The following is a 24,228-nucleotide window of genomic DNA, read 5'->3' as shown; positions in this document are numbered from 1 at the left end:
TTTTTCTTGAAATTAAAATACGTTTCGTATGAGAAAAAATATCTTGGCTGCTTTGCCATTGTGGATCTACTCTTCAGCAAAGAAAGGAGAAAAGTGAAACTCTTCGTCCTCGATAATAACAAAAAGCTTGTAAATACTTCTGTCTGAAAGCGGAAATTTAACCAAAACCTTTCTTCACTAGTAAGGGTCAGTATGGTAGCACAGCAGTCAAAAATCGGGCAAAGTTATATTTGTATGTCGTACAATGAAGCACTTTGTTGTGATCTACTATCAGGTAACAGCAGTTCAGGACTCATTCCGGTTTTCTCCCTAACTGAGTAGTATGTGTAACTGGCAAGGACCCAGAGAAGTCTTTCATTCTTGGATAAAAGGACTTGTCCGGGGATAGAATGTCTTATGAACTATAAGTGGATGGCGAAGTACGCATCATGATTGCAAGTTTTTATTTCGTCAATCGGCAAATTTCAGGTTTCTCGCAGCATATTAGGCGACTGAGTGAATTCAGTGAAGGCCAGAGTAGGGAATTAGCGTTTCAGACCCAGCACGGGGACAACGCCGTTGCAGATGCCACTTGGTAAAGTGCCATCGCGCATTAGGCCACAGTAAATGTTGAGTCTAGATTTTGCTAACTCCAACTTGCATACGCTTTGACCATTGAATATCAAAAGATTGGATGCTAACCTACACTCACATTATGTACATGAGAGTTTGTTTTTCATTGGTTCAAAAAGCAAATTTATTCTGCAACAACTCAGTGCATTGACCAGCTATGACAACGTAGATTTAAATGAGCAGATGGGGATTTTAATGAACATTCTTTCCTCTGATAAAAAATTTTTCATGTGCAGAGATAACGATTTTAATAATCGTCATTTTTACATGTCCAAAAATTAAACAATTTGTTATTGACTGTCAAAAGTAATTGAACTGATTGTTGTGTATCAATTGACTCCTGGAAGTACAGTTGATAAATTATATGTAGAACAAAAACGGGATAGCTCTTTTGTCTCTCTCGAATAGACCCCGACCTTTCACTTTTATTAATTCATGCATTCCAGTTACGCGACAGCAGCATTTCTAATAATTTTTGTTACGATCTGCACCTGATATTAGCTGCCTTACAGGACCAGGGTCATATTTATTTAGAATGTCTGTTTGACACTCTGGGCTTGAGAAGACAGTTCAGATGTTTTATCCATTTTGCGCGCTAAGTGGTAAGCTAAGTTTGCACACATTAGAACATTTCTGTGCAGATACAAAGGTCAGACGTACGACAAGACTATCCCCGACATTATTCAGTCTAGACATTGAGCAAGCAGCAAAGAAAACCAAAGAAAAATTCTGAGCAGGAATTAAAGCCCAGGGAGAAGAAATAAAAACTTTGACGTTCACTGATGACATTGTAGTTCTGTCAGAGACAGCAAAGGACTTGGAAGAGTAGTACAATGGAATTGACAATGTCTTGAAAGGAGGTGTAACCTGGTAGTCATTGAAGGCAGGATTCGGTTATGATTGTGGATGGAACCGTAACCAGTTACTATTGGTTCCCTTTTGCAATTGCACACATTTATTTTAACACGGTAATTCCAGACTCAGCAATAAATCAAGATATCACATGTTATTAATGAAGGAATAAACAGCTGTGTAATTAGTAGTGCTTTCAGTGCGTTGCAATTTACCAAATGAGCGTAAAATACAGACACAGAAAAAACTGTTTTTAAAAACAAGCCAATGTGATTCTAATTAGAATTTTAAGGCTAGTAACCACAGTCACGGTTGAAGGCCTTTAACGCCAAGAAGGGCAATTATAAAAAAATTAACAAACATACTGTAAAACAACGATGAAATAGCAGAAGTTAATTTAAAAGGACAAGCAACTGATCACCAAACAGGTGAGACAAAATGGTGATAAACGTGGTAGCATAATCATTTAAACCTGCTATAACGCCAAGAATGGCAGTTATATAAAAAATTTAGAAACATACAATAAACCAACAAATACAATAATAAAACACAAGGGCCATTAAGAGATGGTGCACCAGGAATCAACATCTAAGTAGGTCTGGCAAAAAAAAAAAAAAAAAAAAAAAAAAACACTTTCGCGAGCGATGAGATAGGCAGCCAAGAGTTGCATTCACTTCACAAGATGGTAACTCAGACTAGTTGCAGTCTTTTTTTTTTTTTTTTTTTTTTGTCATCAGTCTACTGACTGGTTTGATGCGGCCCGCCACGAATTCCTTTCCTGTGCTAACCTCTTCATCTCAGAGTAGCACTTGCAACCTACATCCTCAATTATTTGCTTGACGTATTCCAATCTCTGTCTTCCTCTACAGTTTTTGCCCTCTACAGCTCCCTCTAGTACCATGGAAGTCATTCCCTCATGTCTTAGCAGATGTCCTATCATCCTGTCCCTTCTCCTTATCAGTGTTTTCCACATATTCCTTTCCTATCCGATTCTGCGTAGAACCTCCTCATTCCTTACCTTATCAGTCCACCTAATTTTCAACATTCGTCTTAGCAGCACATCTCAAATGCTTCCATTCTCTTCTGTTCCGGTTTTCCCACAGTCCATGTTTCACTACCATACAATGCTGTACTCCAGACGTACATCCTCAGAAATTTCTTCCTCAAATTAAGGCCGGTATTTGATATTAGTAGACCTCTCTTGGCCAGAAATGCTTTTTTTGCCACAGCGAGTCTGCTTTTGATGTCCTCCTTGCTCCGTCCGTCATTGGTTATTTTACTGCCTAGGTAGCAGAATTCCTTAACTTCATTGACTTCGTGACCATCAATCCTGATGTTAAGTTTCTCGCTGTTCTCATTTCTACTGCTTCTCATTACCTTCGTCTTTCTCCGATTTACTCTCAAAGCATACTGTGTACTCATTAGACTGTTCATTCCATTCAGCAGATCATTTACTTCTTCTTCACTTTCACTCAGGATAGCAAAGTCATCAGCGAATCGTATCACTGATATCGTTTCACCTTTTATTTTAATTCCACTCCTGAACCTTTCTTTTATTTCCATCATTGCTTCCTCGATGTACAGATTGAAGAGTAGGGGCAAAAAGGCTACAGCCTTGTCTTACACCCTTCTTAATACGAGCACTTCGTTCTTGATCGTCCACTCTTATTATTCCCTCTTGGTTGTTGTGCATATTGTATACGACCCGTCTCTCCCTATAGCTTACCCCTACTTTTTTCAGAATCTCTAACAGCTTCCACCATTTTGTATTGCCGAACGATTTTTCCAGGTCGACAAATCCTATGAAAGTGTGTTGATTTTTCTTTAGCCTTGCTTCCATTATTAGCCGTAACGTCAGAATTGCCTCTCTCGTCCCTTTACTTTTCCTAAAGCCAAACTGATCGTCACCTAGCGGATTCTCAATTTTCTTTTCCATTCTTCTGTATATTATTCTTGTAAGCAGCTTCGATGCACGAGCTGTTAAGCTGATTGTGCGATAATTATCGCACTTCTCTAACGAATGGCTAATGATAATCTTGCTGAGGCTACCTGACGTCCAATAAACCAAATGCAAAGATGCAGAAATACGCAGAAGCCAGAATCGGCGGTCTGGACTCCGTCTGCAGAATACTGTGCTTAGAGCGCCCGGGACGAGAAAGATATCACTACCACCAGAGTAGAAGAATCGCCGACCAACCTACAATCAAGAAAGCTGTCAAAACTACACACCTCACCGGACAGCAGTGGCAAGGCGAGGAGACGTAGACTGCCGTTACATACTGGGGTGTTAGCGGCCACCAGTCAGGAAAAATACCGCTGGTTGAACAAATTGTCACAACCTGAACGCAGTAAATAGTAATAAGAAGTGGAGGAAAGCTGATCAGATCCGCCTTGCCCAAGCACTCCACTCACTGCTCTTCATCTCGCCGATACTACGAGCAGCAACATGAACCCAAGTCACTGGAGAATCACGAGATGTCACAATGGTGGAGGTTGCTCAACTGAATTGAAATGCACTCAATGCCTGCAGGATCCGGTTTATGACGAGGTCGTGCGCCATCGTGACCACAGCCCTTCCACCCAGCAGTCCATGCGTGCCACCAGCGGTCCCGGCGTGTTCTCGCACTATGTGAACCTGGCTCCTCCTGAGTCCCCAACCGAACTGCCACATTCACAAGACACAGAAAAACAACGACGTCGCCTCAAAGATCTCAAAGATAGGGCAACAGTTACTACATATCGATAACCGCTGCTGATGCCACTAGCGGACAGGGAACGCTTGCGAAACCGAGTGGCGCCAGTCAACACGAGAAGAAGACAAACAACCACAACCATTCCAACTAAACGATACTGTCTGGCCTGCAACAGAGGTCGGAAACCTACAAACAGGCCGCAGCAAGGTTCAGTGACGCTTGCTTCTGCAGCTTTGCGCTTCTCCTATAGCAGTCGCCACTCTGCCGCACACTTACGAAAGGACTTTTCTCCGAGCAGCAGCCAGATGTCGGAGCTGGCGACGACGCCGTGCTGCAGGTAGATGGCGGGCCGAGCAGCGTCTGCCGGCTGGGTCTGCGACTGCGGGCGCCCGCGGGGTACCCGGAACACGCGCATCACGTAGCCCGTCTCGCCCCTCACCCAGTGCTCCTCCACCGGGTAGCCGTACTTCTGCACGCGCTCCGGCTGCAACAGCGAGCGCAGCACCTCTAAACACAGCACCGGGCATGTACACCGACACGGAGACGATTGTCCTGCAGATGGTGAATCAATAATTAATGAAAAGCCGTTCCAGTTGCTTAATTAGAACGTCATTAAGTCCACACGACCGGTTTCGGGATTTATATTAGGTCATTATCAAGTGTATCTGAGGCAACGGCCTTGCCTTAGTGGATACACCGGCTCCCGTGAGATCACCGAAGTTGAGCGCTGTTACGCATGGCCGGCACTTGGATGGGTGACCATCCAGCTGCCATGCGCTGTTGCCATTTTTCAGGGTGCACTCAGCCTCGTGATGCCAATTGAGGAGCTACTCGACCGAATAGTAGCGGCTTCGGTCAAGAATACCATCATAACGACTGGGAGAGCGGTGTGCTGATCCCATCCCCTTCCTATCCGCATCCTCCTCTGAGGATGACACGGCGGTTGGATGGTCCCGGTAGGCTACTCGTGGCCTGAAGACGGAGTGCTTTATCAAGTGTATCTGAAACTGCCACATGTTAATATACCTTAAAAAAAGACAATGACGTACCACGAAGGAATTATCCGAATAAAACGTAAATCGGTAGGTGTGATGTACAAGTACAGACGAACAAATAATTACAATTTCAGAAAAATTGAATGATTTATTCAAGAGAAACAGCTTCACGAATTGAGCAAGTCAATAACGCGTTGGTCCACCTGCGGTCCCTATGTAAGCAGTTATTCGGGTTGGCACTGTTTGATGGATTGTTGTGTGTTCTCTTCAGGGATATCGTGTCAAATTCTCTCCAGTTCGCGCATTAGGTCGTTAAAATTCGGAGACGGTTGGAGGGCCCAGCCCATAATGCTATAAAGTAATCAGTTGGAGAGAGATCCGACGACCTTACTGACCAAAGTAGGGTTGGGCAAACAGAAAAACAAGCCGTGTGGGGGCGAACATCATCTTGCTGAAATGTATGCCTCGAATGGATAACCATGAAGTGCAACAAAATGCAGCGTATAAAATCGTCTACGTACCGTTGTGCTCTAAGGCCACCGCCAATGACAACTAAACGAATCATATTATCAAAAGAAATGGTTGTTGGGCAGTATGGCGGGTGACAATCAGTTTGGTATTCCACCACCGTCCGGGGCGTCTCCATACACGTCTTCAGACTAAAATGTCGTTATTTACTATCAAAAACAGTCTTGATGACAACTTATTTATTCCAGTGACCGGTTTCGGCCACAACAGTGGTCATCTTCAGACAAATGAGTAAGAACCTCCTTCCGGTGGTAAATGTGGTGGTAGTAATGATTTACCACCAGAAGGAGGTTCTTATTCATTTGTCTGAAGATGACCACAGTTGTGGCCGAAACCGGTCACTGGAATAAATGAGTTGTGATCAAGACTGTTTTTGATAATAAATATTTGTAATAACATTGATCACTGTATACTTCCACAATGTATACAAAAGTAATTAACTGTGTTCATTGATGTGTCTCGCTTTGAAGTGAGTCTCAGTGGCCAGTGGAGACGTGCCTCTAGATGCACCGGACTATGTTGAGATACCAACACGATCGTTATCCACAGTACGCCCCTACAACCGGGAGTGATCGTCTGGAGTGGCATTTCTTTTCGTAGCAGGAACCCTCTGGTTGTCACCCGCTGCATCCTTACAACATAGCTGTATGTATGACGGTCTCCAGGGCCTCGTTTTGTTGCCATCCCAGACTTACATATCAGCAAGATAACGTCCTCCAACACACTGTGAGTGTTCTACTGCTTGTTTTCGTACTTGCCAAACCCTGATGTGGCCATGAACTCTTCCAAATTGAAAACGTTTGGGGCGTTATGCTCACGGCCCTTCAACCACTCAGATTTTGACGTTCTGACGAGCCAGTTGGACAGAATTTGGTAAGATACCACTTGGAAGGACACGCAGCGACTCTAACCACCGATGCGAAGCCGAATAACTGCCTGTATAAGTGCCAGAGTTGGACCAACGCGCTACTGACTTGTTCGATTTGTGAAGCTCTTCCTCTTGAATAAATCAGACATTTTTTCTGAAATTGCAATCATTTGTTTGTCTGTGTATGTATATCACATCTACCGGCTTCAGTCCCATTCGGATCATTCCTTTGTGTTGCGTCCTTTTTTTGTCTTACAGTGTACATAATATGATGGGTATGTAGATAGTTTTTATAATTAGAGATGAGAGACAGTGTTTATATATATACAGTACAATTAAAGAAAGAATAAACAACTTACGTTATGCTGTAGAGAAGTAACGTCAGATGAGGAAACATATAAAGTCACATGGGTTTAAAAAAGTTTCGCGTCCAGTGACGTCACGAGAAAAACATGCGTTTAGTGATAATAAAAAACTGTACAATCCGATAAGAGTTAACATATATTAGCTAAAAAAAATTTGTATTCTGACGTGTTTCAATGTTACAATTGCATGTTTTTCAAATGAAATGTTGTTAGTGGTTATTTGGAATTAATAAAACTTTGAAATAATAACAATGAAAGAGCCGTCCAAGTCGAGGCTAAAGGTAAGATCTCTAACGAGAAAAATTTAAACTACCGGGAATTGTTGAGGGCTCTGGCATAGCTTGGCTGCGTCGTAGATCGCTTACAAAAGTATATTTACAAATGACTAGCTACAGGTGCGAACTTGCGGAATATCTTTAAAGGAATCTGTCAGTAACTGGGCGATATATATAGAAGAAACTGATGTTCCTTAGTGTGCGTTGCTCGTTAAGGATCTTTTCCATGTCTTTTGCAAGGTGAGAGTCAATTTCTCTCTCTTCATAATAAATTCATCAGGTTCCTTTAACGTTATTCCGCAAGTTCGCAGCTGTAATTAGTTGTTTGTAAACATGCGTTTGTAAGCAATCGACGATGGGTCTAGCCTACAGTCGTCAACAATTCCCGGTGGCTCAGATTTTTCTCGTTAGAGATTGTCCTTTTACGCTCGACGTCGACGTCTCGTTCACTGCAGCTATTGCATACTTTAATTATTTACAAGCAATTACTTTCAGCGTTTTATCTGAGAAACATGCAGTTGTAATTCTGAAACAGTTCCGAATATAGTTCTTTTTAAACCGAAGTATATTAACAATTTTAATGTGCCGGATTATACAGTTTGTATAATTGCGACACCCCCATTTTTCTCATGATGTCAATGCGCGTGAAACTTTTTCAAATTCACGTGACTTACACCGTTTTCATCATATGATGTTGCTTCTCTACAGCATAACGTAAATTGCATATTACATTCTGCACTTGTACTGTACATATATAAGCATTGTCTCACGTCTCCTATTATCAAAATTATCTTTATGCCCATCATACCATGTATTAACGCTTCGCAGTTTCTGCTATACTTGATAAGAGCCTAATATAAAGAGCGAAATTGGTCGTGTGGATTTAATAAAGTTCTAACTGGGCAGATGGAGTTACTTTTCCACTAATTGAACAACAGTTGGGGAATTGGCATCATCGACACGTAGAGCAACTTATAATGAATCAAGAAACACTCCCTGGCGAGGGAATCAGGTTTCATCTCCCACAGGACATTTCTAGCATGCGTTCTAGGAGAATGCAAAGTTGCTGCGAACTCTGTCGTGAGAAAACACACTGTGTGGCCACAAGTGTCTGTACGTTGCCTACTCAAGGATGTCCACTCACTTTTCGGTGGTCTGCAGCCCATGCCTTCCCTGAAGCGACAAGTAGATTTTGTCGGCTAGAGACGCTGTAACAGGAACAAGCCGCAATAAACATAACAACAGGCTGTATAAAATATTTCATCCTCATACTTAGCTAACTAAGGAGTGAATTAACTACCAAGTCCGTACTAAGCACAGATTGAAGTGTGACTTTCACAGGCACCACAATCGCTCTCAGTTGTCAGTTTAAGGTATTCACCCTGACCCGTTACCAAAAAGACCAGCTGATTGTCTGTGGATCGAATACTCGCTGAGTACATTGCAAGGTTGACTTCGGATTATCAGTTCTAAGTTACAGTTGCACAGCATGCCATGAGGAGATTTTACGTTATTCGGAATAAGTCAGAGTGCAAAGAAAAATTCGAAATTTCCGTAAACGTCTCATAAGTCGGTACCTGAAAGTTCTCAAAGTCATTGTAGTCTCCTAAATTTCGCCACTGCTCAAAATTAATAAGTCCTTTCAGTGCACGGTGAAAACACGTTTCACCGTCACGAAAGCTGAGCAGTGAACCCTTCCTGACTCACTTCCTCGTACAAAACGCGTGCGAAGGTGCTCTCCTCTGGCTGTGACTTATCATAGCCACTCGGCTACCCTGCGTCTTCTACTTTGCACCAGTCATATTATAAACATTTCTTTACCTATGTCTGTCCTATGGCTATCACATTACTTTACACCAAATTATTAAATAATTAATTCTGGGTAACCTAATATCGTAAACTGCCGTATTTCCCCGTTGTACCTAACTGACACTAGCGGTCCATGTGTATGTTCCCGCGGTCTCATAACACACCTATTTGTTTACAAATAATCACATGTCAAATACATACCACACATAAATTTAACGCAAAACATAGCGCCAGTAAAAATGTTTCGAAAAATGAAATGTTTTACATAAAAATGGTTCTCCCTGTTGCTGGTACCGACAAACTTCTTTACGAAGGGTTAGTTAACTCGTGGCAAGTTACTAATTCACGTAACCTTTAAATTCTGCATTTTTAGTCATTTCACGTATTCCCTAAAGAATGACAAATATTAGGCTGACATTTACGCTGCTGTTAGCTATCGACATAAAACAATATACATTTTGAAATACATTAAATGTATTCTCAGTTGCAAATATGGACAATCATTAGCTATATAATCGGTTGGCGACAGTGAAAATGTGTCCCGGTCTCTGACTCTAACCCGGATTTCCCGCTTATCACGAGCGGTCGCCTTACCATTTGGCTATCCGAGCGTGATTCACGACCAGTCCCAAACTTCCAGATGTGTCTACAACCCGTACTCATACATTAATAAAACCGAGAAACTGTAGGGATGGATTGGTGATTGGAAGGTCCTATGAACATGTCTCCGGAAATGCATCGTTGCCACGGTAGATGGCGCTGACGAATGACAGTTCCTCTGAGCACGTGTGACTGAGGGTGACTGACGTAGCGTACTGTAAGCAGCAGAATGTGAGATATTCACGTTGGGAAGAAGCCGAGATGTTTACGGCCAAGCAGATAGAAACAGTCGAGAGGTAGCACAGCTATACCAAAACAAGTAACATCATAGAAACCAACCACATCATACAATATTTCAAGCCCTTTTTGGACGTTTATGAGATAATGGGTCCTTTCAGACTGGCGAACGTGCAGGAAGGTGGCGGACTGTGCGCACACCAGGATATTGAGACGAACCCTAGTAGGAGCTCCAGGCAAGTCGCCTGCCAACATGGGGTAAACCAAAGTACGGTTATGTGTGTCCTGCATGACAACCGCTACTATCCCTCGCAGCTGCAATACACAAGGAACACGCGGCACGTGGTCAGAGGAGCTGCCTTTCGTCAGCACCATCTACCGAGGCAATGATTCATTTCCAGACACATGACCATAGCAATCTTTTCCTCCATTTCCAGTCAGGAACCTGTCCCTTTGGTTTGTCGGTTTTAAGATGTTCACTCTGTATTTGCTGTATAGCGAATAGCACGTATTTTTCAGTAAACATTTTTCAATGCTGCACTATTATGCAAACCTAATGTGACAGGAGTCTGCGGTTGTGCGAAACACCTTTCACACCACGCTCCCACGCGCCCGACGTTAGGTGTTTGTCTGCCTCAAAGTTCTGTAGTTACACATCTGTCGGCTGGCATCATGCAGGTATGATACGAGGAGCTGACGTCCGCCATGTTAGCTGTTAGCTGCTTCTGGTGGACATGTTTCAATCAAGGAGACCAGGTTGCGTCACTTACTAATAATTCTGGTTGCAGTCGTAAATTTACAGGAATAACATTTCATTAGCAAGTGAACTCGTTCAAGCGATGTATCCTTTTATATACTTGAGTTTTTGTTGCGCTGATTTCTTTTATTGTAGCTGAGACGCCGTGCTAAACCCGCGGGACAGGACAGGTAGTTCAAATTGTGGGAAGGGATGAAAATAAGCGGCTGTCAGTTACACTCGAACCTACAACTTTATTTGTTTGACCGAACATTGCAAGAACCAAGAATTAAAAAAAAAACACACAGCATTAATTTTTGGAACTTAATAACTGGCTGAATACGCCATACAATCTCATGCTTTAAGGGAAAGACCACTTTAATTTAAAATTGACTGAAAGCCAATAACTTAAATCTCAAACCCAAATCAGAAATTTAAAAGGGAGAAGGCCTTATCTTAAATCAGTTTTTCCAATTACGCTGAAGGCCCCAAACAATCTCACACCTTAAGACCAAAACAACTTTAAATTAAAAAAAAAATCGGCTGAAGGCCCACCACTTAAGACTCTAACAAAAATAAATTTTTAAAAGGCCTTGTCCTTACCTTAAAACAGTTCTTTGATTAGGCAGACGACCCAAACAATCTTACGCCTTAAGGGCAAAACAACCTTAATTTAAAAATCGGCTAGAAGCCATACAAATAGAAACAACAAGAACCAATAAGAAAAGGCAGTACAGCCAACTGCGCTCAGAAGTTTCTGAGGGTCAGCCTGGAATTCAAACACTAACGCTCGCTTAGGTGAGATAGCCATTTTTTTTTTTTTTTGTAGGGTTTAAGGGCGCTCAACTGCTGAGATCATTAGCGCCCAGTCACTGGTGTTAGAGCACATGGAATCTGCTACAACTCAAGGGGATGGGGGGACATCAGAAGGACCTGACAAAGATGCGGATAAAATTAGTTAAAAGATTAAATGTCTTTGGACAAGCCAGTTAAAGTTATAAAACGCAGAATACGAGCAGCTGCTCGAGCGTCATCAGCTAAAATATCTGGTAAAGTAAATGGCAGGGACAGGATAACACGAAATTGACTAAAACGGGGACACGACAATAAAACATGGTGCACTGTTAATTCCTGACCACAAGGGCACTGCGGGGCTGGGTCACCGGAGAGCAGGTAGCGGTGGCTAAACCGGCAATGCCCAATCCGCAACCTGGTCAGAAGGACCTCCTCGCGCCGAGATGATCGGGAGGATGTTGTCCAAGCAGTTGGGAGCGGTTTAACTGCCCGGAGCTTGTTTCCTTGGAGGGATGACCAAGCATCCCCCCACAACGACACAAGCCTCTTACATACATCCCCACGAACGTCAGATGACGGGACACAATGGGAGGCTGGCCGAGGCAGGGGAACTGCAGCCTTGGCTGCAGCATCCGCAGCCTCATTCCCAGGCACTCCTACATGCCCGGGAACCCACAGAAAGCTGACAGAACCACCATTATCAGCGAAAGAATGGAGGGACTGCTGTATCCGTTGAATCAAGGGATGGACCGGATAGGGAGCTACAAGGCTCTGAAGAGCACTGAGTGAGTCAGAGCAGAGTACATACGATGAATGGCGGTGGCGGCGGGCATAATGAACGGCCTGATGGAGAGCAAAAAGCTCGGCCGTAAAGCTGGAACATTGGTCGAGGAGCCGATATTTAAAGGTGGCGGCCCCGGCGACAAAGGCACAGCCGACACCGTCGTCAGTTTTGGAGCCATCGGTGTAAATAAAGGTGTGACCGGCAAGTCGAGCACGAAGTTAGACAAACCGTGAGCAATACACTGCAGCCGGAGTACCCTCCTTCGGGAGTGAGCTGAGGTCGAGATAAATAGGGACCGGAGCCTGGAGCCAAGGTGGTGTCGGGCTCTCACCCTCTCTGAAGGTGGTAGGGAGGGCAAAATCCAATTGTCGAAGCAGGCGACGGAAGCGGACTCCGGGGGGCAGCAGGGCAGACACATACAACCCGTACTGACGGTCGAGAGAATCGGCGAAGAAGGACTCGTAAGAGGGGTGGTCGGGCATAGACAACAGCCGGCAGGAATACCGACACAGCAGAATGGAGGGACTGCTGTATCCATTGAATCAAGGGATGGACCGGATAGGGAGCTACAAGGCTCTGAAGAGCACTGAGTGAGTCAGAGCAGAGTACATACGATGAATGGCGGTGGCGGCGGGCATAATGAACGGCCTGATGGAGAGCAAAAAGCTCGGCCGTAAAGCTGGAACATTGGTCGAGGAGCCGGTATTTAAAGGTGGCGGCCCCGACGACAAAGGCACAGCCGACACCGTCGTCAGTTTTGGAGCCATCGGTGTAAATAAAGGTGTGACCGGCAAGTCGAGCACGAAGTTAGACAAACCGTGAGCAATACACTGCAGCCGGAGTACCCTCCTTCGGGAGTGAGCTGAGGTCGAGATAAATAGGGACCGGAGCCTGGAGCCAAGGTGGTGTCGGGCTCTCACCCTCTCTGAAGGTGGTAGGGAGGGCAAAATCCAATTGTCGAAGCAGGCGACGGAAGCGGACTCCGGGGGGCAGCAGGGCAGACACATACAACCCGTACTGACGGTCGAGAGAATCGGCGAAGAAGGACTCGTAAGAGGGGTGGTCGGGCATAGACAACAGCCGGCAGGAATACCGACACAGCAGTACGTCGCGCCGGTAGGTCAATGGTAACTCGGCAGCTTCAGCATAAAGACTCTCGACAGGACTAGTGTAGAAGGCTCCGGTCGCAAGACGTATCCCCCGATGGTGGATGGAGTTGAGCCGGCGTAAGAGGGATGGCCGAGCGGACGAGTAGACGAAGCTCCCATAATCCAGCTTCGATCGGACTATGGACCGATACAAGCGAAGCAGGACAGTGCGATCCGCTCCCCAAGATGAACCGCTAAAAACTCTGAGGACATTAAGGGAACGTGTACAACGGGCTGCCAAATAAGAGACATGTGGAGACCAACACAGTTTCCTGTCCAACGTGAGCCCTAGAAACTTAGTTGTGTCCACGAATGGGAGAACAATGGGACCGAGATGTAAGGATGGCGGAAGGAACGCTTTATATCGCCAAAAGTTGATACAAACCGTCTTCTCTTCAGAGAACCGGAAGCCATTTGCCACGCTCCATGAGTAGAGGCTGTCTAGACAACGCTGAAGGCAGCGCTCCAGGAGGCATGTTCTCTGGGCACTGCAGTAGATCGCGAAGTCACCGACAAAGAGAGAGCCTGAGACATTAGGTGGAATGCAATCCGTAATTGGATTGATCGCGATGGCAAAAAGGGCTACACTCAAGACGGAGCCCTGAGGCACTCCGTTCTCCTGGAGGAAGACGTCGGACAATACGGAACCCACACGTACCCTAAACTTTCGATCCGTTAAAAAGGAATCAATAGAAAGGGGCAGGCGACCGCGTAGGCCCCACCTGCGCATAGTGCGGAGTATACCTCCTCTCCAACAGGTATCATAAGCCTTCTCCAAGTCGAAGAACATGGCTACCGTTTGGCGCCTTCGCAAAAAGTTGTTCATGATGAATGTCGACAAGGTCACAAGGTGGTCAACAGCGGAGCGGCGGCGACGAAAGCCGCATTGGACATTAGTAAGTAGTCGTCGAGATTCAAGAATCCAGACTAACCGAGCATTAACCATGCGCTCCATCACCTTACAGACACAGCTTGTAAGAGAAATGGGGCGGTAACTAGAAGGAATGTGTCTATCCTTCCCGGGTTTGGGTATAGGAACAACAACGGCATCACGCCAACGCATGGGGACGTGACCTTCGGTCCAGACGCGGTTGTAGGTACGAAGAAGGAAGCTTTTGCCCGCCGGAGAAAGGTGTGCCAGCATCTGAACGTGAATGGCATCTGGCCCCGGAGCAGAGGACCGGGACAGTGCAAGAGCACGTTCGAGTTCCCGCATAGTAAAGGGGGCATTATAAGTTTCCAGATTCAGCGAGTGGAAGGAAGGTCGCAGAGCCTCTGCTGCCTCTTTCCTGGGAAGGAAGGCAGGATGGTAATGGGCGGAGCTTGAAACCTCCGCGAAAAAGCGGCCAAAGGCGTTGGAGACAGCCACAGGATCAACAAGGACCTCATTACCTGAGGTCAGGCCAGGTACTGAGGAGTGGGCCTTAATGCCCGACAGCCGGCGCAGGCTACCCCATACGACAGAAGAGGGAGTAAAACTGTTAAAGGAGCTGGTGAAAGAGGCCCAACAAGCTTTTTTGCTGTCTTTGATGACTCTACGGCATTGCGCTCGGAGTCGTTTGTATTCAATACAATTCGCCAACGTAGGATGGCGGCGAAAGGTGCGTAAAGCACGTCGTCGAGCACGGATAGCGTCCCTACAAGCCTCGTTCCACCAGGGGACGGAAACGCGACGGGAAGAAGAAGTAGTACGAGGAATGGAACGTTCGGCAGCATTGATGATAACAGCCGTGAGGTATTCGACCTGACTGTCACAACTGGGAAAATCGTGGTCCGGAAAGGTCGCCAGGGAGGAGTAAAGTCCCCAGTCAGCTTTCAGTATGTTCCAGCTCGAAGGACGTGGGGATGGGGTGTGGTGCAGGAGACGAACGACACAGGGGAAGTGGTCGCTCGAATAGGTGTCCGAAAGGGCATACCACTCGAACCGACGGGCAAGAGTGGTAGAACAGATCGAGAGGTCCAAGTGGGAGTAGGTATGAGTAGAGTCCGAGAGGAAAGTCGGGGCGCTGGTATTGATGCAGACAAGATTGAGATGGTTGAAGACATCCGCCAAGAGTGAGCCTCTTGGACAGGATGCAGGAGAGCCCCAAAGGGGATGATGGGCATTGAAGTCGCCAAACAATAAGAACGGCGGGGGAAGCTGAACGATCAGGTGCATCATGTCAGCCCGACTAACAGCAGATGATGGTGGAGTGTAGATGGTACAAACGGAAAAAGTAAAAGCAGAAAGAGTAATGCGGACAGCTATTGCTTGGAGTGGGGTGGTCAATGGGATGGGATGGTAATAAACATCGTCCCGAACGAGCAACATGACCCCACCATGAGCTGGGATACCATCCACAGGGGTGAGGTCATACCGCTCCGAGGTATAGTGGGTAAAGGCAATACGGTCAGTCGGGCGCAACTTGGTTTCCTGGAGACCAAGGACGAGCGGACAGTGCAGGCGGAGGAGCAGTTGTAATTCCTCCCGATTAGATCGAATACCCCTTATGTTCCAATGAAACAACGCCATCGCTAGTCAAAAGGTTGGGGGAACGAGACGAGGGAAGAGCCGGTCACCTCGACGGCCGCGGAGGGCCAGGTTGCGAGGGAACAACGCTACAACCGACGGGAGGCGGATCCGGTTCCATCGACTCGTCGCCAGCCGCGGCCGCTGTCCCTGGTTGTGTAGGAGGGGCCGCATCATTTGCCGACGAAAGGCCGGCGGAGCGCCTGGCAGCAAAGCGTCTCGGCGAAACTGAGGACGGCTGGGAGCAGCGACTCACGGACGGAGCGTCAGACGAAACGCGCCGGGGTGGAGAGGGGGATAGAGACTTCTTCTTGGAGGCCTTCTTTGAAGGCCGAGGAGGCACAGGGACGGTGGGCTGGACCCGAAGAAGGTCCTCACGCGCGGGGTCCGTTTTGGAACGCCGGACCTCGGAAGCTGGGGTCCGGAACGTTGCCCCGATGGACGCCTGAGAAGAGGATCGCTTCTCAGGTGGCGTGGGGGGAGGAGGAGGAGGAGGACGAAGGGTGGCCCCTGGGGCAGAGGGGATGGGGGCCACGGGGAGGAGGATTTGGAAGGGAGGGATTTGGGAGGCGGAGGCAGAGCCCCCTGATGGGCGGAGGAGGCGGTGGGGGGACAGGAGAGGGGTGAGGATACCGCAGAAGGAGTGGACACAACTGAGGCGAACGAAGTGGTCAATGACACGGGATGGAGGCGGTCATACTTCTTCCGGGCCTCAGAATAAGAGAGCCGATCCAAAGTTTTGATTTCTTGTATCTTCTTTTCTTTCTGATAGGCGGTCTGAGGATCTAGGCGAGTGGACGCCAGGACAATTAACGCACCGAGGTGGTGGGGTGCATGTATGTTCCTCACGAAGAGGACGTCCACAATCGCCACAAAGGGGCTCAGCCTCACACCGTGAGGACATGTGCCCAAAGCGCAAACACCTAAAACAGCGCATAGGAGGGGGGACGTAAGGTCGCACGTCACACCGGTAGCACATCACCTTTACCTTCTCCGGGAGAACGTCCCCCTCGAAGGCAAGGATAAAGGCCCCGGTGTCGATGCGACGGTCTTTGGGGCCGCGCTGGACTCGCCGGACGAAATGCACGCCTCGGCGCTCCAGGTTGGCCCTGAGCTCCTCATCAGATTGTAGCAGGAGGTCACGATGAAATATAACCCCCTGCGTCCTATTTAGTGCCAGATGTGGGACAATGGATACTGGGATGTCCCCTAGGCGGTCGCACGCTTGGAGCGCCGCCGACTGTGTGGCGGAGGTGGTCTTGAGAAGAACGGACCCTGAACGCATCTTGCTGAGAGCCTCAATTTCCCCGAAGACGTCCTCAATGTGCTGAACAAAGAACATGGGCTTGGAGGTGGCGAACGTGCCCCCATCGGTTCGAGAACAGACCAAATAGCGGGGGAAGTACTTCGCCCCAAGCCGGCGGGCCTGTCCCTCCTCCCATGGAGTGGCCAAGGGGGAAAGGGCAGGAGAACCAGAACTAGAAACGGTACCTTTTCTTTTGAAAGACTCGGCCGCAGAGCGACCTGATACATGTTGACGTTTCATCTGCGAAACGTCCGTCCCGATACCACCCACTCCGACCAGGGGCTCTCCCCACGGGCGCCACCCAGCCGCAGCAAGGGCAACCTGGCAGGATGACCATTGCCGGGAGTCCTGATGCCCCAAGGAGACGGGCATCTACTCCTTGGCCGACGTGGGGAGGGTGCAGCTCAGGTATCGGCAGTACGATCCCTGTGTTGTCAGGGGGCTACAACCTAGAGGGTACATGACGACCCCACCACAACGGGCTGGCTACCGTGCTGGATTTCTGGGGCCATGGAAAGTCCATCATGATCGCTGGTGCAGATGGAGACGCACTATGGGCGTAACTTGGACAACCCATCACGCGTTGAGGCCCAATTTGAGGAATAGTGGGTATGGTTACAACGCCAGTGCAATGCTGAGTGCCAAGGTCTTAGTGCACTTAGGACCAGTGGTACACCATGTAAGGTGTCCTTCCCCAAAAGGCTCGTACTTCTGTGGAATTTGGAAAAATGGAGGTCAAACCCTAATGGGGACCATCTCATTAAGGCCAAAACGTTTGAGACTCCTTTTAGTCGCGTCTTACGACAGGCAGGAATACCGCGGGCCTATTCTAACCCCCGAACCCGCAGGGGGGGGGGGGGGGGGGTGAGATAGGCAGTCGGCCCAACCATTCTCAATCCGACGACAACCCAACCGACAGACAGTCAACGGACCCACCGACAACATAACTTCCGCTCCACCCGACCAACACACGACAGGGAGTTCAATGGAACAACGTCAAAGGTATTGGCGCCCACAACCAAGTATACATTGAGCTGTCAATCTACACACTGTGCTGGACAGTGACAACACGATGCCTGAATTTACGTCAACGGCCACGGCAGGTAACGGGAACGTTAACGGCCACAAGGCGGAAGATTCCGCTGATGCACTTCAATTCAAAATAACTAAGTACAGATAAACTCCACCGGAGGGTGGCTAAAATTTGCCAACTTGAAAACACACGTTGTTGCTCGCGGAAATGTCCCAACAGCCGACAACGAAATCCAAACGACACAATGCGAACAGTCGTGACTTGCTGGTAGATGAAGTCAAAACCCAACTTTCGTGTCAAGGATCGGTGAGCCACGGATCTCGTAGCAATGGGAACTGCACCACACACTCGGGCCGCGTGTAGATGCCACCAACGGCCTCGGCCAAACTACGCGCCGCGGAGATTTCCTCGCTGCTCCACGGCAATCGACCAACTGCCCAGCCCCGGAAACGGTGAAAGGACGAAATATACATAGGCCGATGAGTCGACCAACCGAACGACCAACCAACAGTCGTCCAACTCCAGTCTGCCTCCGTTGGACAGCTTATGTGTGTTGCCAGCGGTCGGCGAGCACTGGCTGTCCGTGCCTCACCGGCGCTCCGATCCCGACTTCACTGCTACTGCGTCCCGACTGCACTGCTGATCCGTCTCCAACGCACTGCCAGACACACGACGACCCGGAAATGCTATCGCTCGCTCCAGCGTTGGTACGACAGTGTACTTACCGATACGCGCTGCTGCTGCCGCTCACGGGCAAGTAAGGCAGGAACTTAGTGATGCCAGTAAATGAAATAAGAAAACGAGGCGGCAGTACCGTAATAGAAGATGACAATGAGTAAATGGCATGAACACGAGCCGTGTACGGCTCAGTAGCGGTTTTATTTCCGTCATTTGACTTCATATTAGCTATCTGTCCAATGCAGAAAGCTCTCTGGGTGAATGCTATGTGACAGTATCATTGGAAAACGACCAAACATAGCAAAATACGCAGTCGCTATTTTCGGGAAGACGACGTAGACCGAACATCAATTTCTTCAGCCGGTATTAAGGAAAATTCTGTATTACAAAAGCAGCCTTTTCATATCACATACTTCTTGCTCATTCGAAACGTATGAGAAAAAGAAAACCTTTTTGTATCACATACGTCTTGCTTATTCGAAACGTATGAGAAAAAGAAAGATAACGTTAAGGAGACGAAATGCATCGTATTAATCGATCAAATACGCATTTAAGAACACAAAAACACCTGAAAATGCTTTCTGACATTGTCTTATTCACGAAAGCACTGTAACGTTTACCATTTTAAAACAACTATTGTGTACACACAATAGAAATTACGGCGCCGGCTTCAGAGCAACGTACAACGTAAATCTGTAGCTCTTGCTCCCCTTATTATACCTCCATTAATGCTATTGCTCATCTCTGCATTGAAAGTGAGTTTCGTCTCGACAATTCTGCGTGCTTCCACGGGAACCAGCCAGTAGGGAAGCAAGGCGGTAGAACTAGGTACTAGGCCTCTTGGTCGGCAGTCAAAATGACTTTCTCTCTCGGTTGTTGCTGTGGAGACAAGAGCTGATCTGTTTAGTAAAACGGCACTTTGTGTTTTGATTATGAAATAGATACATTCATTCGTTCCAGTTTATGGTGATACTGTTGCTGGCTTGCACATTTGTGTTGCTTTTACACTGAGGTGACACAGATCGTGGGGTACCTCCTAAAATCGTGTCGGATCTCCTTTTGCCCAGTGTAGTGCAGCAAGTCGACGTCACATAGACTCAACAAGCCGTTGGAAACCTCTGCGGAAATACTATGGCATGGTGTCTCTACAACCGTCCATATTTGCGAATGTTTGTCAGTGCAACATTTTGTACGCGAACTGACCTCTCGATTATGACCCACAAGTGTTCAATGGGATTTATGTCGAGAGATCTGGGTGGCCAAATCATTCGCTCGCATTGTCCAGAATGTTCTTCAAACCAACCGCAAACAATTGTGCCCCTCTGAAATCGTACATTGTCATCTACAAAAATTCAATCGTTGTTTGGGATCATGAACGGCTAAAAATGGTCTCCAAATAGCCTAAGATAACCATTTCCACTTAAATTTCGCCACGTTTCTCCTCACTGTCCTACGGAGAAGTTCGTCGTTATGTCCCACACTGATTTCTACGAATCCTGCCTCGGGCATGGATGTGTGTGATGTCCTTAGGTTAGTTAGGTTTAAGTAGTTCTAAGTTCTAGGGGACTGATGACCTCAGAACGTAAGTCCCGTAGTGCTCAGAGCCATTTGAACCATTTGATTTCTACGGTTATTTCACACGGCGCTTCTTGTCTGTTAGCAGGGATAGCCTGAAATGTGGTATTCTCGGCACACTCTTGACATTGTGGATCTCGGAATATTGAATCCCTAGCGATTTCCGAAGTGGAATGTCCCATGCGTCTAGCTCCAGCCACTATTTCGCATTCGAGTTTTATTAATTCCGTCGTGCGGCCAAAGTCAAATGTTCAAATGTGTGTGAAATCTTATGGGACTGCTAAGGTCATCAGTCCCGAAACTTATACACTACTTAACCTAAAATCTCGTAAGGACAAACACACACACCCATGCCCGAGGGAGGACTCGAACCTCCGCCAGGACCAGCCGCACAGTGCATGACTGCAGCGCCTAATACCGCTCGGCTAATCCCGCGCGGCTGCGGCCGTAGTCACATCGGAAACTATTCACATCAATCACCTGAGTACAAATGACAGCTCCGTTTGTGCACTGCCCTTCTCTGCTTTGTGCACGCGATTGCACGCGATACTACCGCCATCTGCTTATGTGCATATCGCTATTCCGTGACTTTCGTCACTTCACAGAGCATGGTTTTGGAGAGAGTGCATTTAATTTATTTTCCCAATATATTTTGCAGTCGTGTTAAACTTGGGGAACTTCAGTCTTTGTTTGTGTTTTCAGCTTCTACGGGGTCTCAGGGAACCTAAGAAAGGGCGTTCGTCTGAAAGGGGGTAGGTAAAACACAGTAAGCTAGTAGTAGAAACGATCGGTAGTGTAGTTGTAAATTGTCGTAGCTGTGTTGGGAAAGAACCAGAGCTGCAGTCCCTAATAGAAAGCACGGAAGATCAAATAATTATAAGCACAGAAAGCTAGCTAAAGCCGGAAATAAGTTCAGCCGAAATGTTTGCAAACGATCTAACAGTGTTCAGGAAGGATAGATTAAATACAGCTGGTGGTGGAGCATTTATTGCTGGCAGAAGTAGTTTGCCTTGTAGTGAAATTGAAATAGATAGTTCCCGCAAAATAGTATGGATGGAGGTTATACCTGACAATCGCTCTAAAATATTAGTTGGATCGTTTTACTGACCGCCCCGACTCAGAATATGCAGTTGCTGAACAGTTCAAAGAAAATTTGAGTCATTTGAAATAGGTACCCCACTCATACAGTTATAGTCGGTGGTGACTTCAATCAACCCTCGATTTGCTGGAAAAATTATACGTTTAAAGGCAGTGGCAGGCATAAAATGGCTCTGAGCACTATGGGACTTAACATCTATGGCCATCAGTCCCCTAGAACTTAGAACTACATAAACCTAACTAACCTAAGGACACCACACAACACCCAGTCATCACGAGGCAGAGAAAGTCCCTGACCCCGCCGGGAATCGAACCCGGGAACGGCAGGCATAAAACGTCATCCGATATTGTACTGAATGCTTTCTCATAAAATTATTTTGAACAATTAATTCATGAGCCCACTTAAAGCGTAAATGATTGTGAAAGCATACTTCATCTCTTAGCAACAAATAATCTTGGGCAAATACTGAGTATTACGACGAATACAGGGATTAGCGACCACAAGGCAGCTCCTGCTAGGCTGAATACCATAACACCTACAACCATCAAAAAGAAATGCAAAGTATATTTTAAAAAGCTGATAAAAATTCTCTTAACGCGTTTTTAAGAGACAGTTTTCACTCCTTCCGATCTGATCGTGTAAGTGTAGAAAAATTGTGGAATGATTTCAAAGAGACAATATCGATAGCAATTGAGAGGTATATACCACATAATTTAATAACTGATGGTACTGATCCCCCCAGGGTACACAAAACGGGTCAGATCGCTGTCGCAGAAGCTGCGAAAAAAGCATGCCAAATTTAAAAGAACGCAAAGACTGGCAAAGTTTTGCAGAAGTTCGGAATATAGCGCGTCCTTCAATACGAGATGCCTTTAATAATTTCCACAAAGAAATTCTGTCTCGATATCTAGTAGAAACCCCAAAGAGATTCTGGTCACACGTGAAGCACACCAGTGGCAAGACACAATAAATACCTTCATTGCGCGATAACAACGGCGAAGTCACTGATGACAATGCCACTAAAGCAGAGTTATTAAACACGGTTTTCCGAAACTCCTTCACCAAAGAAGACGAAGTAAATATTCCTGAATTACAATCAAGAACAACTGCCAAGATGAGAAACATGGAAACACGTTTTCTCGGTGTAACAAAGCAGCTTAAATCACTTAATAAAGCCAAGACCTCCGATCCAGATTGTATACCAGTCAGGTTCCTCTCAGTGTATGCTGATACAATAGCTCCAAATTTAGCAATCATATACAACCGCTCGCTCACAGAAAGATCCGTACCTAAAGACTGGAAAATTGCTCAAGTCACACCAATACCCAAAAAGGGGAGTAGGAGTAATCCACTAAATTACAGGCCTATGTTACTAACGTCGATTTGCCGTAGGGTTTTGGAACATATACTGTATTCGAACATTATGAAGTACCTCGAAGAAAACGATTTATTGACACATAGTCAGCACGGATTCAGAAAATATCGTTCTTGCGAAACACATGTAGCTCTTTATACTCATGATGTAATGAGTGCTATCGACAGGGGATGACAAATTGGTTCCATATTGTTAGGTTTCCAGAAGGCTTTTGACACCGTTCCCCACTGCGTGCCTATGTAATATCGCCTCAGTTGTGCGGCTGGATTCGTGATTTCATGTCAGAAAGGTCACAGTTCGTAGTACTAGACAGAAAGTCATCGAGTAAAACAGAAGTAATATATGGCGTTCACCAAGGAAGTGTTGTAGGCCTTCTATTGTTCCTGATCTAGATTAACGACGTGGGTGACAATCTCAGTAGCCGTCTTAGATTGTTTGCAGATGATGCTGTCATTTACCGTTTTGTAAAGTCATAAGATGACCAAAACGAATTGCAAAAGGATTTAGATAAGATATCTGTATGGTGCGAAAAGTGGCAACTGACCCTGAATACAGAAAAGTGTGAAGTTATTCACATGAGTACTAAAAGAAATCCGCTAACTTTCGATTACGCGATAAGTCACACAAATCTGAAGGCTGTAAATTCAAATAAATACTTAGGGATTATAATTACAAATAACCTAAATTGGAACGATCACATAGATAATGTTGTGGGTAGAGCCAACCGAAGACTGTGATTCATTGGCAGAACACTTAGAAGATGCGACAGGTCTACTAAAGAGACTGCTTACACCTCGCTTGTCCGTGCTCGTTTTTCCCGCGCGCCGTTCGAGAGTGGAACGGTAGAGAGCTTGAAGGTGGTTCGTTGAACCCTCTGCCAGGCACTTTATTGTGAACAGCAGAGTAATCACGTAGATGTAGATGTAGATATGTTCTTTAGATCAGTTGGGAATGAATATTCAATTCTGATTCAGGGATCTGAGATTTAAAGAAATTTATCTCATGGCTCTTTAGTTCGTGAAATAATGTTGCCGGCGTGGATGCTAATATGTGGTGATTGCTTTTGTCTTTAGTACATGGCGGTACTGTAAAGACGCATAGTCTGTTGAATTGTATCTGTACATGAAATATATCATCTAGTACTGAAATATTGGACTGTCAGTACATTTGAGCATAATTTGGAATTTTTGCGAGCTTATTATCACCTCCCCTACTTGATGGGGAAGTAGCGGCTCCTGTCACGAAAATTGACAACGGTCGGGAGAGCGGTGTGCTGACCAATCAGCACCCAGTGACGTCTGTGGTCTGAGTATGACACGGCGGTCGGTCGGTACTGTCGAGCCTTCTAGGCCTGTT

The 24,228-nt window shown here is 46.5% G+C and overlaps 1 protein-coding gene across 1 annotated transcript in view; it reads right to left on the bottom strand.

Annotated features, from left to right (window-relative positions):
* LOC124622846 (lipase 3-like) overlaps positions 1-24,228 on the bottom strand; it is a 214,555-nt gene that overhangs the window by 115,377 nt on the left and 74,950 nt on the right. Inside the window, exon 2 of the mRNA XM_047148637.1 lies at positions 4,434-4,641. Coding sequence (XP_047004593.1) covers positions 4,434-4,641 — 208 coding nt within the window. The remainder of the gene's footprint in view (positions 1-4,433; positions 4,642-24,228) is intronic.

Source organism: Schistocerca americana, chromosome 7 (assembly GCF_021461395.2).
Source record: "Schistocerca americana isolate TAMUIC-IGC-003095 chromosome 7, iqSchAmer2.1, whole genome shotgun sequence".
Taxonomy (NCBI): domain Eukaryota; kingdom Metazoa; phylum Arthropoda; class Insecta; order Orthoptera; family Acrididae; genus Schistocerca; species Schistocerca americana.
The sequence above is the reverse complement of the archived record's forward strand: the minus strand, read 5'-3'. Positions and strand labels throughout refer to the sequence as shown.